This window comes from Ostrea edulis, chromosome 3 (genome assembly GCF_947568905.1).
Source record: "Ostrea edulis chromosome 3, xbOstEdul1.1, whole genome shotgun sequence".
NCBI lineage: Eukaryota > Metazoa > Mollusca > Bivalvia > Ostreida > Ostreidae > Ostrea > Ostrea edulis.
In genome coordinates, this window is record NC_079166.1 from 48,214,306 (window position 1) to 48,232,005 (window position 17,700).

The window sequence follows — 17,700 nt, forward strand, 5'->3', positions numbered from 1 at the left end:
TGTGGAATACCAAGATTTTCCAGTTTCATTGGGATACAATTCAGAGGATATGATTTCTGTCTATTGAAACATCACATAAAGTTTTATTTTGTTAGCCTCGAAGTCCACAAATATTGAACCTCCTGAAAATTATTGATTCCACATTAGTTAGTGCACTATGCAATGTGTAGATTAGAGTGGTAAGCACAAGGCAAAGAAATCTATTTTAACGACATTTTCCTTTGGAAATATAAAGCTCTCGCATTACATATGCTACATATGCTTAGTGTTGACTCTTTAAGCTCTTTATGATTCAGTACTTATTTCACTACAGGTGCTTCAACGAGCCTTTGCAAAGACCTTGGATCCAATATCCCAGTTTGTACTCAATGAAGCCAGGTATTCCTTTTATTTAGATATACTCAAGTTATATGTTTTTAAACAGAGAATTTCATTTTTCTGTGAAAATACTGTAGATATAGATACTAGTAAATCATTAAAAGATGAACAAAGGTAAATTAACTGTTGATGGTTTTCGTTGAATGTTGATCTACATCTTTACAGTGTTTTATAAACACAGTAACAACAATTGTTCACAGTAATATTTCACCTCTTAAGTCACAGTTGCTGCAAAACTGTAAATCTCAGGAAAATATTGGGACAGACCAATATTTTCCTTGAGAGCTATAGTTCTGCAGCTTATGTCTCGGTGGAGTATGTACTTTGTATATTTAGAAATTACTAGATGAAAATGATAAAGATTATAACATTGTGCTTCAGACCCCGGCTGTCCCTGTCGCTGGTAGGAATGTTTAAGACATGTCTGGGACTCCTCAGTTCCATGCTGGCCAACAACAATGAGATTGGAGGCGAGCTCCATATTGAACGTCTGTATCTGTTCTGCCTCATCTGGACGTTTGGTGGACTGCTGGACAGTGCAGACAGAAAGTCATTTAGTGACATCCTTAAGAACCTCTCTAATGCGTGAGTGCAGATGTTTTTATATATATGTACCTGTCACTTTGCATGAATACAGATGCATAACTCAGTTGTAATAGATATCTCTAGTGAGTGTAATCCACTTGTACAGATAGAAGTCTGTAACGTATCATTACACATCGATTTCTCTTTAGGGCTATTCCAGAAATAAATACATGGGGGGGTCGGGAGGCACCTTTTGTATATACCAAGCACCCATAAAAAAAAAAGAAAAAATTACCCCATGACCCATCAAATTAATAAACTCATTTTACAATGACCCATCTAAAAAAAAAAAAACTAACCAGACCCACCACAAAAATATTTTTAAAAATGAAAACGGTACAAATCTCGCGAGGTTTTTGGGACAAACATTCTAGTCAATGACGCGGTAATGCCTGTGCGACATTGTATCACATTAGTTCTGAAGAAACGATGTCACATCAACAATCAAAGGCATCTATGGCGGGAATGTTGGAAAGATTGGGAGTCCAAACGATGCTATTATCATGAAATGGGTATGGATATGTTTTTCCACGAATCGTTCGTCTTCTAATGGAGCCCGCGCCCGGAGGCCTCTATATCACCATCACACCGACTGATAAATATAACGCATCGGTACCCTCGTATAAATCAACTAAGGTTTGCCTATTTTTATTAGAAAACGGAATACCTATTGGTTTCAAAATATTCCCAAAATCGATGCACTGTAAACTGTAATAATCTAAAGAACAGAGTTTGCCGCCATCACGTCCAAAGGGACCCTACTAAACGCGCCTCTAATTTGAAGAGTGCTGTAATGGAAAGTTATTCGCTGCAAAGAGCGACAACTCGAATAGTTCTACGTTACTTCCGATTTCCGATTTCGAAAGCAGCATTTCGAAAGCACGTTTTCAATTTTCCCTCCGACGTTTTGTAACCAACACGACTAGAGCGACAATAAAAATATTCTGAAAACTCAACACCCATGTGGCACAAAATAAAACAATAGAAACTACCCACTACCCATAATAAATATTTTTTTAACAGTCCAACCACGGACCAATTAAGATATGCAAAAATACGACCACCCACACAAAGAAATATCATTTGCCGCCCGACCCCCCCATTTGATCATTTCTGGAACAGCCCTTAGTAAATGAGTACTTGTGACTGATCTCACACTCTATAAAGCAGAAGACAAAAACTGTAATCAATTTTTATTTGTGTGAAAGAAATATGAGTCAGATTCACAACATCCTTTTCTCTCAGTGTTTGTTTCCACAAACCAATCATTTTTGCACATTCAGAAGTTGCAAGAGTTGGCTCACTCAGAAATTATGTTTGTTGCAAATGTGTTTCCAAACGGTGATTCACAACTGATAAAATGAATAAAAGTTGATTTACTGGGATTTGAAATACCTTTATTTCTAAAATGTGGGGTCAGATAAGAGATCCGACTCTGCACTCTCATTTGATGAGTCTGATACGTTTTTTTTTGTGTGTGTGAAAAAACGGATAGCATATGGGCAGATAATTCAAGATTATATGAGTAGGATTTTAGGATTCTCAATCCAAATAAAAAGCCATTCAAATCAAGGATTTAACAATCCATGCAAACATTTGTCTTTAAAACTTTGAATAAAAACTTAGTTTTTGATATGTACATTTGCAGACTGCCAGATGATGATCGAGATATCTGCGTGTTTGATTACTATGTAGATGAATCTGGTGAATGGGATCCATGGACCTCAAAGTGAGTTATCTCCCTTTGACTGAAAAGGTGAAAATTACACGTTCTAAACATTTGGAAAGAATGACTTAACTTCCAATTTTTATTTAGACTGCCAGAAGCTGTATATTCTGACAATCAAGACATGCTGGGGGAAGTCTTTGTGCCATCAGTAGACACAGTGAGTACTGGATCACATTTCATTCTATAAAGCCTGTCAGTTTACATTTTGTTTTTGTTGTTGTAATTGCTTCAGTGAATTTGTCTGTCTACAGCTGCAACAATTTTATCAATTGCAATAATTTCCTTCAACAGATAAGAACAAGGAACTTGATGGAGTTTGCCTCTTTCTCTGGCCTCAATGTTCTGTTAGTGGGGGCCAATGGTTCAGGGAAAACCAAACTCATTGAGGAGTTCATCGATTACATGGAAAGACTAGGTATGCATGAACTGATGATAGATACGTAGAATTATTTGTTCATCTTTCCATGGTAACTGTTGAAATGATTAGACAATTTGGAAACCACCAGTATAAGGGTGAAAGAATGGAGGCATTGAGAATGAGAAATGCATTGTCTGAAGAAGGGAATAATGATTGTAAAAATAAATATTATTACAAAACTCACACTGCTTTGAGAGATGACTAGAGATACTTCTGTGTTTCCAGACCCCCAGGCAGCAGTGTGGAAGAGACTGGTGTTCTCTGGATCCTCCACGGCTAAACAGCTCCAGTCCTTCTTAGATTCCAACATCTATCACAGACAAGGTCAGTACATACTTAAAGCTGTATGACCCGATGTTCATGTATTATTTTTGTACATAATTACTTTAAAACAGATTAATTACTTTATAAAGTTATTAACTTTCCCTTAATTACATGCTTGAAAACATCTGCATGTAAAAGAAAACAGTGCGAATATTATTTAGTAAGTAAATATAGTGGCTACATATATAAATCATCCCATAATAGACGTCTATAAATAGACCCACGCGCGTCAGGGGAATCCCAACATGATGTATTAACTCATACGCAACTGTCTAGTTTTAAGGCTGAAAGAGCGTAAAACAACGAATTACTAAGAGGTATTTGATATTTTTATTTCTATTAAACTTATGGTACGGTACTGTTATAACAAAATACAGATAAGACCACCGATGATCTGAAAGTTTGAACTGGTCACGTGACTGTCACTTGAAATGGCAGAGTGACGCAGTTATTTGTAAACATCGATTTAAAATCAAATTATTTGGGTTAAAACAGGTGAAATAATTTATGATATATCGTACAGTCTCATAACTACATACGTGCGATGATTTAATAGCGTTTTTACGAGATGGAAAAAAATATTGTAATTCGGACCATACAGCTTTAAGGCAGCCCTGTTTTGTGACAGCTTTAGGTTCCTTGACGATGCATTTGAGGGCAATTAGTGTTAAACAATTCTCTACTAAAGACAATGTCAACTGTGACAGTGTTGTTGGATCTTTGAAAAAATACATTTGGTGAATGACTTTGGAATCATTGCAATAGCTTATATTATGTTTACATTCCATGTGAAATCGGAGTACACATGATTTCGAGTTTATTTTGCTTTAGGCTTTGTGTATGGTGCCAAAGACAAGAAGAAGCTGAAGGTGTTCATTGATGATGTGAACCTACCAGTTCCTGATGAGTATGATGTACAGAGGTGCAATGAGGTAACAGTCCAGGAGAAGTAAAAAATTCAAATCATGGAAATAGAAATCATACCTTTGAAAATACATGATCCGCCCCTGATAATATAAAAAATTTATTACTTTACAGTTGCTTCGCCAGCTTTTGGATGACAAGATTTTGTGTAAACTACAGAAGCCATTTGAGATGAAAACGGTGGAGGGAATGAGTATTATCTCTGCCATGTCCATGTCTGAGCAGGCCAATGTCAGCAGCCGTCAGCTCTCGGACAGGCTACTGGTCAGTCTAACTGCAAGGCATCTGTCATTTTTTGGGGGAGAGACTCATTATACTGAGTGTGGTTGTAACTGTGTTTTGTATTATTTCAGAGGCATTTTGCAGTCTTCAATCTCTCAACTCCACAAGAAGATGCATTGAAGAGTATTGTTCATGGAATTTTAGATGTAAGACCTACAAGAAATTTTCTCAAACTTCTGATATTCATGTAGATACATATATATACCCATTACAGTATACCTTTATTATGCAGATAAGACAGACTTTGTTATTTTGGTATACTTGTAGTTCTACTCTGCTAATTAAGGTTCTATATGTAAATAGGTGAACATGACAGATGGAGACCGCCCTGGTCTTGACATTGACCTTCACAATGGACTGGTCAAGGCCTCATGTGAGTTGTTGAAGTCTCTGCAGAATGTACTGCGACCTTCACCAATGCATGGTAGACGACATTATCTCTTCACACTGAAAGACATTACAACTTGCTTCCAGGTAAAGTTTAACTTTTAAGTACATAGAAGGGGCTCAGAATGGAAACTGATGAATGATACTGATGTATACAGTTAACTGGTTATGTGAGAGGAAAATGAGTATGAAAGTCATGTGATGTATCTTTTTATTGATTTATAGTGTTTGAAACGATTACCAGAGGAAAGCAGGGCAGATGAGACTTTGATCCCTGTCATATCTCTATGGCGACATGAAATGCATAGAATTATCCGAGATCGCCTGAGTCGAACATCTGACCTGATATGGTTTGACTCTACAATCAAGGAAATCATTGAACAGGTAAAACATGAATTATTAGGATTCCACTAAGTGTGTGGATTCAGGCTGATAACATTTCAGTTGGTTTACTGTGAACATTTGTCTTCTACTTTAACCAAAAAATCACTGCTCATCCATTACAACACCATTGTTATTTATTGTATGGATAAGCATTGTTAATCATATTGGTAGCTAGGTCTCCTATTTGATTTTGTGGTATTTTTACAGACATTGTTAATCGTATTGGTAAGGTCTTCTATAACTGTTTGATTTTGTGGTATTTTTATAGACATGGCCAGAACTGAAGGATCCGCTCCTGGACTATTTTGTGACCTTCCCCACAGATGCTAGACTTTATCAGAGGCCAGTCACTTCTGTCGGTACCAAACATATCAAGGTAAGGAAATAGAGTGCTTTATCAGACTTATAGTGCTGATCAATTTTTAAATTAATTTTCACGTTAAACTAATTTGTTTATCATAAGTCTTTGTGAAAGTTTACCCAGTTCTCACTTTTCAATTCACACCAATCTATATACATTTAATTATGTATTTTCCAATTATTTTTATTGGATAAAAAGAACTGGATAGTACTGGAAGATAATTTTTGTTCACAGCTTTTTATGTGATATTGGTTTTATTCTTGTATTCCAAATGAAATCTGTTTCCACTCTGTTTTGAAGTCATAGTTTTATTTCATTATTGATGCACTTTTGATTTCAAGGATTTATCACTCAATGAAAATAGCATTAATAAACTGCTGTGAAAATAAGTCTTTATGCAGTAATAGTGCTTAGAATTGTATCACGTCAATTCCAGTATTGAAGAAATCTCAATAAGATTATGTGGGACTGATTTTATAATAACTTTTACAGGTTGTCCTACAGCCAATTGAGAACCTGAGGGATGTACACAGCTGTTTGAGCACTCACCTGACCAGATATAACGAGGAGTTCGGAAATATCCGACTGGATGTTATGCTGTCGGATTTCATCATCTCCCATGTTATCAGAATGCACCGAGTTCTTAGCTTCCATCATGGGTCAGTAAAGGGGCTAGTTAAAATATCCCATTCCATTATTAAACAATCTTCCCTATATCAGTTCTTTCCCAAAATATAAGAAATCTTGGTTCATGTTGTTTACAGTGAGAACATGTTGTTGATTGGTTTATGTTGTTTACAGTGGGAACATGTTGTTGATTGGTTTATGTTGTTTACAGTGGGAACATGCTGTTGATTGGTTTATGTGGTTTATGTTGTTTACAGTGAGAACATGCTGTTGATTGGTTTATGTTGTTTACAGTGGGAACATGCTGTTGATTGGTTTATGTGGTTTATGTTGTTTACAGTGAGAACATGCTGTTGATTGGTTTATGTTGTTTACAGTGAGAACATGCTGTTTATTGGTTTATGTTGTTTACAGTGAGAACATGCTGTTGATTGGTTTATGTTGTTTACAGTGAGAACATGCTGTTGATTGGTTTATGTTGTTTACAGTGGGAACATGCTGTTGATTGGTTTATGTTGTTTACAGTGGGAACATGCTGTTGATTGGTTTATGTTGTTTACAGTGGGAACATGCTGTTGATTGGTGCAGTGGGCTCCCACCTGGCCACCCTGTGTAAACTTGCTCTTCATGTAGCAGATGTCCCCATTCACAAAATGGACACCTCCAAGAGGAGCAACTTCTTTGATGGCTTGAGGTCTGCTGTAAGACTCTGCGGGTCAGAGGGTAAAATCCTGGCTCTTATGTTCACAGTAAGTATGATACTTTTTAGAATTTGTAACACTTCTCAAGCAAATTAATTTCTTTGTGTGTTTCATATGTTACGATATGTATCATTTGAACTAAAGATGCCTTATATAATGTGTTGCAGTACACTGTGTTAAGTATAGGTATTCATTTTCATGAGATATCTTATAAGCATATGAAATCATGATACTTTTTCATCAAAACACAGAAATAATAGTTTTAAGTATGAAACTGAGGTAATGAGCATAAACTTTTGACAGATCCATGTACAATATTCACTTTTTCGAAAACATTGGAGGGTTACTTCTTATTTGAAGTCTCGGTACTAGTTCTATGATAATTGAATTCATGATGAAGGTATCAATTAAAGAATAGGCACAGTCATATATCACACTGATTTTGACTACAGATGACTCTGTTTACCTGATCAAGATTTAGGGCTCACGGTGGGTGTGACCAGTTGACAAGGGATGCTTACTCCTCCTAGGCACCTGATCCACCTCTGGTATCCAGGTGTCCATGTTTGCCCAACTCTATATTTTGTATTGCTTACAGGGGTTATGAGATTGATCACTATGCGTTTTATCCACGCCTTTTATCAAAATGAGTTGGAAGTCCCAACTACATTTTCTTTATGTATTTTAACCTCAATATCTCAAACCCTTGGATATCTCAAAGTTTTCTTTTTGCCCCAATGAGTTTGAGATAATAAGATTCGACTGTATTCTGAAAAGTCCATCATAACTTGATCTATTTTATTCCTCCAGGCACGAGACCTTGAGGACCCTGTGTACTTGGACGCCATCAACAGTCTGCTGATTAGTGGCGAGTATCCACACCTGTTTACCAATGATGAAATGGAGGGATTACTACTGGTAAAACATTTAACCAAGAGTACAAGTGAACATGGCTTTTAAAAAAATGAATATTATTAATATTTTCTTGTCATGACACACGTACAGGTGTATTCATACATTATAAACCTTTCTGCCCACAGGCCATTGGTCCAGCTATGAAGAGGGAGTTTCCCAGCCTTTCGGTTGATCCAATGAAATTCTTTGTTGCAAGAGTGAAGAGTAATTTGCATATCTTGATGTGCCTGCAGCCAATGAACAGTCTTCTGAAGTTATCTGCAAGGTATTTATTTTGATTTTTTTTTTTATTGTACAAAAAAATATGAGTTTTTTGAAAATTCATTGTGCATAAATTCACTTGAATTATACTATCAATTGTCCTTTTTCAGTCAGTATCCCGGTTTGCTGAGTGGGTGTGCCATTAACTGGATGTGTGATTGGCCTCAGGAAGCCTTACTGGGAGAAGCTTCCTACTTCATCACCCGCTACCAACTCACCGAGGAGTTTGAAAATCTCAGGTTCATATTTATCAAGTGGTATACATTATGAGCATAATAGATATCAAACCCTTGTTAGTTCTTGGGTGAACTGCAAACTGAAGACAAATTTGTTGCATTGCGAATAATTGGGTAGGAAGATTTTCCTGGTTTTATTTTAAAAAAAAAAGAAGAAGACATTCATGGTCATTTTTCAAGGTTTATCATTCTTTACTCATGATATTCACATACTTTCATGTAGGATTTGAAGTTATTGATGTGTGAAAACCACAAATCAAGATAGAGTTTAGGCTATCATGAAAATTAGTGATTTCAATGCATTTCATGTTTTTTGCACAGTGAAAAAGTGACATCATGCTTGGCCAACATTCACAGCTTTGTCCTGAGGGACTGTGCCCAATTACCATGGGCAGGTGACCTCAGTGAGGATATAAACATTAATCAGGTCAAGGTCGAGAAAAAGAAGGACCAACAGATTGTCAAATTCCTCCCAGCCAAGGTCCCCAATCTGCCTTATTCCAAGGTCATCCTGCAAGAGAAGATCAAGTGAGTTTATTTAAATATCTTGACAACTGATATGAAATTAATGAAATTTCCTATTTGTATTAAGTACATGTGACTGATTATTGCAAACATTATGAATTGAATAAATTCATGTACCGTATATACTCGCCTATAAGTCGGTCTGCCTATAGGTCGGTTGTATTTTTTAAGGTTATTTTGTAGGAATTTGCCATTGACCCGCTTATAAGTCGGTACAAATTTTTGTCGGAATCAGTTGACAATTTCAAGTCAATGCTCTAGTGTTTTTACCTATGTTTCAAAAAATATTTTGAGAAATTAATAATTATGAGGTGCTCAATATCCAAGCCATATCTATTTGGGGTTTAAACACAACCCTTGATCTATTATGGACAATGATCCCTTGTTTACCTAAGCCATTATGGTCTCCTAATTACCAGTACTTGACACTGTGTTTACTAAGTGGCACGTGCCTTTCGAAAACTGTTATTGTGGGATTCTGGTATAATTCATTGTATCAACAAGAGAGTTTTTAAGAGTCAAGAATGATGATCTAAATTATCTGTTAACAATATTCAATCTTTTATGAAATATATTTCAGCTGGTATACATATGAATATTTCAATATTAAATCGGGTTTGTAATTCAATTTTACCGATAAACGATAGATTACCGGTATGTAAATAATTTTTAACTAGATAAAAAATATGTGAATACTTGTACTTTATACATAATTTTAAAATTCATAAACAATACAATATGTCTAGATATTTGTGAACAATAATAATTTGTGTGGTAGTCCATGATAATCGTCGGAGTTGTTGAAAAAACACTACATTACGCCGCCCAGAAAAATACCAATCTTCTTAGGACGCACCTATAAGTCGGATATAGAGTTTTGGACCAAAAATTGACTCCCAAAAATCCGACTTGTAGGCGAGTATATACGGTATATAATATATATATATATATATATAATCACATTGCTTTGACTTGAACCTGACTTATAGGCGAGTATATACGGTACACATTTGTGTTGTTGTATTGTGAACTTGATTTCTATTTGCAGACTTCAGCACAGATCAGATGACATGAAAGCCAAAAATGAGACATATGTTGGACCCACAACGTACAGGAGATTTATGGAAACATTCAAGTTCCTGTACAACACAAAATGTCAGGAGAGAACGGAAACCGTGGACCAACTCAAGTCAGTTCTGCCACTGTTGTCTCACTTCCTGTGTTCCTGTCAGATTATTTGAACATCTTCAGAAATTTAAGAAGATAGGTTTTTTTTTAAGAAGAAAAAAAACATAATGGATAAATCATGCTAAGATCAATAAGTAAAAAATAATATCAATGGTTATGTAAGAGTGAATTAAAGGTAATCAAAATTATATGTTTGACGTATCTCCCAATCAACTTAGAAATGATGAAGTTGATTATAGTAAGAAACCATGACTTTGTAAAGTGCAGCTGTGTGCATGGTTTTCTTTGTCCTGCAGACGAGTGCTTCATACCTTGGATCAAACACGTCACGATGTCAAGATCATGAAGAAGGCCATCAAAACCATCACCACCAAATTTGAAGATGCCAAAAAGACAACCAGCAATCTGATGAAACAGTTGACCACCAAAGCCACGGCTCTGGAGAAACTGAAGTCCCGAGTGACGGTTGGCACAGACCTCGAGGCCCACATGAAGCTGTACATGACAGAGAGCGAGGATGAGGAGGAGGAGGAGCTTCTTCTACAGGAGGAGTACGATGATTACGATAAGGAGTTTGACAAGATGAGGGAGGCGAAGCTAAAGAACCGACAAGCTGTGGCCAAGGAGGAGCTCATTCAGGCTCAGAAACACGTGGAGGAGTGTCGGCAGAACTTGGAGTACGCCAGACAGCAGGTGAGGGGTCAATGATACAGGGAGGTATCTACAAATTAAGCCTATACAGGGAGGGTATTGCTCCAGTTCTGTTTTGTTCTAATTTTGCTGTTCTTTTTGGTCCTCATTTTCTTTTGAGAAATTTTGTAAAGGATGTATGTATTGATTAAACAAGTCAAAATGGGGAGATCAGAAATTGGTTGATATAGTATTTCAGTACATCAGAGCAGAAATAACTGTAGATGAACATTTTCCAGAGGACAGTGTATTATGATTTCTGTAATTACATGTGTAATGTTTGTGCTCCGTTTACCATCATCTGGATGGCTTGATCAGGAATCAAAAAGAAAATACTTCATTTGCTTTATTTTGTGGTTGATGAATTGGATGTTCTTTTTCAATACTTGTAGAGAATATTTTGTGTTCTAGGTTATAATCTGGAAGGCCAAAGTAGACAGGCCTAGTATTGAGAGGCTGAAAGGATTTGGTAATCCACCAAATTTGGTCGGACAGGTGATGGAGATGGTAATGATACTGATTGGAAAACGTCTTCCATCGCAGCGGCTGTACGAGACCAGGGAACTGACCGGCAAGGAGGAAATGTCCAGTCGCATGTCCTCTAGTTCCAGCAGCACCAGGATTGGAGTGAAGAAAGGTGGGTGGATAGAAAAATAATCTTTGATTAATAAATTTAGATGTGTTTTACAAGTTGAATTTCATTTGAGGAAATGCTAAATTAAGTCAATTTGGTGAAAATGTTTATGATCAGAAGCAGTTTTTACACTCACTTTCTATTTGTTTTTTTCTTTGAATTTAAACTTTAGGTGTGTATGCATGGAGACGTGAATACCAATTTTACTACTTTTTGTTTGTGACCTGATTTTTGTGTTAATTTAGATAACCAGTTTGGATATGGTATGAGCAATATCAAAGTTTCAATATTCTATTTATAGCTTTATATCTACACCTATTTTGCTAAGGTTCATCTTTATCCATTACATTATTTTGCATTTCCATTTTCACACCCATATCATATAAAAAGATATATGTGCGAGCTTTTTTCAGTAAAGATTTGATGTATACCACATACATTTTTAAACTACCTTTTATTAGTGCAATACACGAACATTTATGTGTATCTGATACTTACACTAGCATAAGAATGGGGGGATAGCATATAACTGATCAGTCAGCTGTAGTATTTACAAACATTAAAACAATACTTATTTTGTGATATTTACACAGAATAAAACAGAAAGTGATACATGTATTTTATAAATATGTACATTGTAAACATGATAGAATTTGACTAAAAATGGTAAATTTTATTTTGATTTGACAGTAGAAAGGACAATGCTAATTAATTCAAAATAGCACTCATTGCTAGTTCCAATAGCATTTACAAGAGTAAGAATGAAACAAGATTATAATTCAGAATTACTCAGCAAACTTTGATAGCATTCAAATTCTACAAGCATTGATATCATTCAAATTCAACAAGCATTGCTAGCATTCAAAATTCAACAAGCATTGCTAGCATTCAAAATTCAACAAGCATCGCTAGCATTCAAAATCTGCAAGTAAAGCATTAAGAAAACTAGCATTAATGCCATAACAAAATTAGGTCCCTGTACTGTGTTCATTTTTTTTTTTTTTTAATTTATCATACTTTCATTTCAATGCTAGAACACCTTATATGACAAGTTCAAATTTTGTAATTTAAAGGTTTAGTTTGCCAGAAATATGATAAGCAAATTGCTGTGAATGAATGCGATAATGTACATGCATTTTCAAAGATTTAAGACTATAGCTGCAGATAATATGTCTGTCCCGGTATTTTGAATTCGCCAGAGAGCTAGAGATCTGCAGCTATAAGATTTAGCATTTATGTCATTATTCTGAAGGGGCCATTAGCTTCCAAAGTTATATTTGCTGATTGTTACCAAAAGGACGAAAACAACTTTACAGTATATAAAAATCACTGCTGACATATTAAAATTCATACATGGTCTTTTGATGTAACTTTGACCTTTGAATTTGTTATGTTTATATAGAAATAATGGCCGAAATATTATTGTATGAAAGTAAAGTACATAATTCATTGCAGAAAAATTTTACGTAATTTTCATATAATTTTATTGGGGGTCACTTTATTTACTGTCAGATTTATTTTTCTTTATTTTATTCAATGCATTCCAGCATTTTAAACAGAAATTCAGAATTTAAAAGTTTTCACCTTCAAATTGAAAGCTAATGCTCCTATAAGGTTTAAAAGGTATATAATTGACTCAATACTTTTCAATGAATATTTGTATGACTTATGAATACAAAGGTGTAGATTGTACATGTTTTTCATGCCTGGGCACTGGTTGATGGGCTGCTATTATACATTTTTATTGATCACATTTCCTCCCAACTTTCACCTTGGTAATTGGTTGACATGTTTTGTCCGGGAACTGGGTCATTGTGTTCTCATTTCTCTACAGACCGAAAGAAATCTGCACGTAGTTCCGCAGGAAATGCCCCACAAGGTATCATGGGTAACCGCTAGCTAAGAATGAAGTAGAGATATTCTTTGAATGTTCTGCTCTATTTATCTTTTTGTGTTTTGATGTTTTGACAGGCTATTCATAATTATTTAATGCTACTACATCTAATATGTTAAACATATATGTTTTGTAAAGAGTTAAACTTACATTGATATAAGTGTGTCTGTATGTAGTCTACATTGCATAATAGTAAATATGAATTTTTCAAACAACTTTTGCACTCTTATTTTTACCAGGAGAAATCAAGTGCAAGTTGCCACACACAGTTTTGCTGTAACTCCCCCTTTGTTTTAGCAGAAAGTGCAATTTCTTTTTCTTGTTTTTGATCTCTACTGTAACAGACAGAAATAAAATTAAATTAAGTTCATGGCTGAACCAACTTTGTTTAAAGTTTTCATCATAAAAAGAAAAGTCCAAGATCAGTGATCAAAATATTTTATGAAATATTAAAGAATAAACCAGAAACTGTACACAAAATTCCAATGTAGGATTGAGTCTTACTGCATGGCTTTATGATGGTCCTGTTGAAAAGGTCCATTCAAATTGCCTATATCTCTTCCTATTTGACACAGAGGAAAAGAAACTGAAAAGATCCATTCAAATTGACCATATATCTGAAGTCCTTTCTTATACAGAGGAATGGAAAAAAGCAATACCTGTTACACTGTTATTCTGAGTGTGTTTGTTAGATTGGTGACAGATACATGTAAACTGTTTATGTGATCAGTTTTGTGTTGGTGAAAGGTATATTCATTTGTGTGTGCTGTGTGAGTATTGTATTTTCAAAACTTTTGAAGGTAGTACACATTTATGTATACATTGTGGTAGTATAATTATGTATGAGATATGAAAATGAACTAGCAAAGATAAAATGCAGTACAATATCAAAAGATAACAGTTAGCTCTTTAAGTGATATTATAAAACTGATACATTAGGCTGAACCAATATGAGAGCTGTTGAATAATATCAATGTTTGGAACTGCATTAAAATTTATCACACTTACATTTATGTATATATCAACTGAACAACCAGTTCAGAAAAAACATTTTACATGTATTAATTATCAAGTGAGAAAGGTTTTTTTTTTCTCACAGGCAAATGAAGGTTGATTCAGTCTCAGGTTTTGGATTAAATTGTCAAGATATACAAATATTTCACAATGAAATAAAACTATATTTATGGAAAATGATATTTAAATTTCATCGTTTTTAATTTTCACAGGTAAGAAGGATGGAAGTGACAAGTTTGATCGCGCTCAGTGGAAGTCCATGCAGCAGACAATGAATGATGCCACCAAGTTCGTGGACATGTTGCACAATGTATCATGGGAAGATGGCTTGTCTGAGGATGTCCTTCGGGGTAAAATATCGTATTATATAGTTTTTACTTTAATGGGGTTCATTTTGGTTCTTAGAGAACTGTATCTCGAAAAATTCAACTGAGGTTTGTTATTTATTGTAATAATTATTCAATTCAAATCTTTACCTAGCTGTTGAAAGTTACCTGGCTGTTTCCAGAGAAGGTCAACTAGGTGTTACAGGGGAAGGAACTCTGTTGGACAATGCTCTAGGTATAAAGCTTAATTAACAGCTTAATTACAAAAACATATATAGAATTAAAAGGAAACAGATACTTAATTGAAAAATTAAACTATGATTTGTATTTTGATCTCTAAATGTTTTGTCAAATGACTGTTTTATAAATGACTTTTTGATGTGAAGTCTTGGGACTGTATTGAAATTTACTCTGTCAACATGAATTCACAAGTGATTCACTCTGAGAGTATTACCTGATAACTTGAATAGCCTTTAGGATAAAAGCACATGTTAATGAAAAAATTATCTTCCCTCAGATACAACATTTGCTGCCAAGAAAAGAACACCATCCCCTGATGCCACAAAGGGAATTACGATTGCCAATGCTAAATATAGCAGTGAAGACTGTGCCACACTCGTGCAGTACACTATTGCCATTGTGGAGTACACCCGCCTCTGTGGTCCACTCAAGGCATCCCTCGAGAAGCTTCATGAGCTGGAACGAGAGATCGAAGAAAATGAACGTCTGCAGAGAGAGAGTCAAGAGGAGGTGGGACTAAATACAGTCATATACATTGAATTTCCTGATACATATACTCGTAATTCCCTTCATATTAATTACAGTAATTGTGTGAAATAAAAATTGAAATTGCACTGAAAATTCAATCAAACAGAAACATTTGACAATTCAAAAATGGTTACGTCTGTATACATTAATTATGAGCTATGGGAAAACTCTTCATATATAGTAAATGGACAATGATTTTTTTTTTTTTTTTTCATTAGTTGCTTCAACAGATCTTTTGAAGATGTTAGGAAAAAAAGATTAAATGTAAATTTTGATAATTTGAATTGCTAGAAGTAATTTTGTGACTGATATGATATTTGATAGAGGAATTCCCCCTTTCCACACAGAAGAAGGGTAATTCTATATGCTTCAAAATGATAGATATTCAGCTGTTTGGTTTTATTTTCTTTGATTTTTATTTAATGAAATTTGAAACAGAGGTTTAGGTACATGTATTTAACATCTAAAATTAACAACAAAACAGTATTAACCTGGTGGCTGGTGAGTTTAAAAAATAAAAAAAATAATGATTAAGGAAAATTTTATGTAAACTAGAAATATTCTGACATTTTATTATATGTAGAAATAAATTTCTATATTTTCTATCTTAGAAAATAATAATTATCCTAGTTCTTTAAAAAGAAATTTCTGAATAAATTCCTGTTGATATCATCCAAAAATATATTCAAAATACCTTGTTCAATAAAAATTTAATTTTCTATAAAATTCTTGTAGCAAGAATTTTTCTTTTTCTTTCACATAAAATTTTGTTCACACTACTTCTTTCAACCCACAACATTTTTTCAACAAACATTATTAAATAGTGATGGTAAGATTTTGGTTTTCAGCCCCATTTTACACGAGATATTAAGTAACGTAATGTGATTTGTGTACTCTGTAATTTTTCCGAAATAACAGCGTCTTCGGAGGTCAAAACTGACGCCGTCTCCTAAACCTCAACCAAAGGTTTGTGGGCATGTTGACTCCTAATGTAACAATCTGTTGTAGCTTTGTAACTTTGTCTTATGTTACTAAAGAAATTGAGTCAAATTTAGCATGTCTCAGTTTTTATGTATTCATAGGTACATCACATTTCAATTCACAATCCTGTCGCAAATTTTCTTTAATTTTTTTTATTTTTGGTTTTATACTGCAAAGAAAAGATGGGAGCACATTGTGTTTGGCATCTCTGTCTGTCTGACCACAACTTTGACAATGGTCATAATATTGAGACTCTCGGTATGATCAAATAATTTGTTGTGTCTTATAAGTCCCTTTGAAAAATTTTCACTCAAAGTGAGATGTCTTGTGGTCAAATAAAAGGACAAAGTTTGAAGTCATGTAAAGGTCACTGTGATTATGACAAACTCAAATTTTAACTTTTGTCCAAACCTTTAATCTATACAAGATTTATTTAAGTAAGAAAGTCAATGTCAAACTTTGTTCGATCAAATTTGATGTCAGGTCAACTTGTTGCAGTCGAACTGGTCAATGTCTATTGTGAATTCTTAAAAAATCCTGTGTATTACAAATGAAGACAATTTATATAATTATGACATTCTGTATTCCTGTTATGTCAAGGTCCCAAATATCAAGTAAATTAAAAACATGTTATATGTAAATATTGCCAATCTGCTAATTCAAGAGCTGAAACTGAATTGTGTAATTGTAGCCTAAAATATGATGGGTTGTTTTTTTAGCTTTTAAATTGGGGGGTGGGGGGGGGGGGGGGGGGTAGCTTGCCTAATCTGAAAACCACAATGAGCTTTTCTGATTGAAGTTGTCTGTAAAATTTTCAATTTCTCTCAAGAACAACTTTGTTATTTCATTCAGACTAGGCTATATGCTTTCTTGGGAAATAGGAATTGAATTTTGTCAACATGAAGGGGCGTTCCCCTTTTCAAGTTGAGATGAAAACATTTGTTGAAAACGTGCTGAAGAGATTAAGAATCTTCTCAAGAACGGCGGAGATAGGCACGGCAGCTCACTGTAGATTTTTTTTAGTTTACATAAAAAATTGGTGAAAATGTGTGTTAACATATGCCTCTCTCCACATCCTTTGGTACCTCACTTTGAAATTGCTTCTAATGGGGCTGATATGCAAGTAAAAAAAATTTGTAAAACTATTTGTAAATGTTTTTAAATATTG

General features: G+C 34.6%; 1 protein-coding gene across 1 annotated transcript in view; it reads left to right on the top strand.

The window, feature by feature from the left end:
- Positions 1–17,700, top strand: part of LOC125674124 (uncharacterized) — a 90,345-nt gene that overhangs the window by 43,283 nt on the left and 29,362 nt on the right. Inside the window, exons 49-74 of the mRNA XM_056158016.1 lie at positions 314–378; positions 760–963; positions 2,612–2,692; positions 2,780–2,849; positions 2,984–3,107; positions 3,336–3,434; positions 4,266–4,366; positions 4,473–4,622; positions 4,712–4,786; positions 4,944–5,114; positions 5,253–5,411; positions 5,680–5,787; positions 6,265–6,431; positions 6,962–7,148; positions 7,911–8,018; positions 8,141–8,280; positions 8,387–8,515; positions 8,834–9,040; positions 10,086–10,226; positions 10,522–10,918; positions 11,327–11,552; positions 11,795–11,812; positions 14,670–14,807; positions 14,938–15,018; positions 15,301–15,533; positions 16,470–16,517. Of these exons, the coding sequence (XP_056013991.1) occupies positions 314–378; positions 760–963; positions 2,612–2,692; positions 2,780–2,849; positions 2,984–3,107; positions 3,336–3,434; positions 4,266–4,366; positions 4,473–4,622; positions 4,712–4,786; positions 4,944–5,114; positions 5,253–5,411; positions 5,680–5,787; positions 6,265–6,431; positions 6,962–7,148; positions 7,911–8,018; positions 8,141–8,280; positions 8,387–8,515; positions 8,834–9,040; positions 10,086–10,226; positions 10,522–10,918; positions 11,327–11,552; positions 11,795–11,812; positions 14,670–14,807; positions 14,938–15,018; positions 15,301–15,533; positions 16,470–16,517 (3,627 nt within the window). The remainder of the gene's footprint in view (positions 1–313; positions 379–759; positions 964–2,611; positions 2,693–2,779; positions 2,850–2,983; positions 3,108–3,335; positions 3,435–4,265; positions 4,367–4,472; positions 4,623–4,711; positions 4,787–4,943; positions 5,115–5,252; positions 5,412–5,679; positions 5,788–6,264; positions 6,432–6,961; positions 7,149–7,910; positions 8,019–8,140; positions 8,281–8,386; positions 8,516–8,833; positions 9,041–10,085; positions 10,227–10,521; positions 10,919–11,326; positions 11,553–11,794; positions 11,813–14,669; positions 14,808–14,937; positions 15,019–15,300; positions 15,534–16,469; positions 16,518–17,700) is intronic.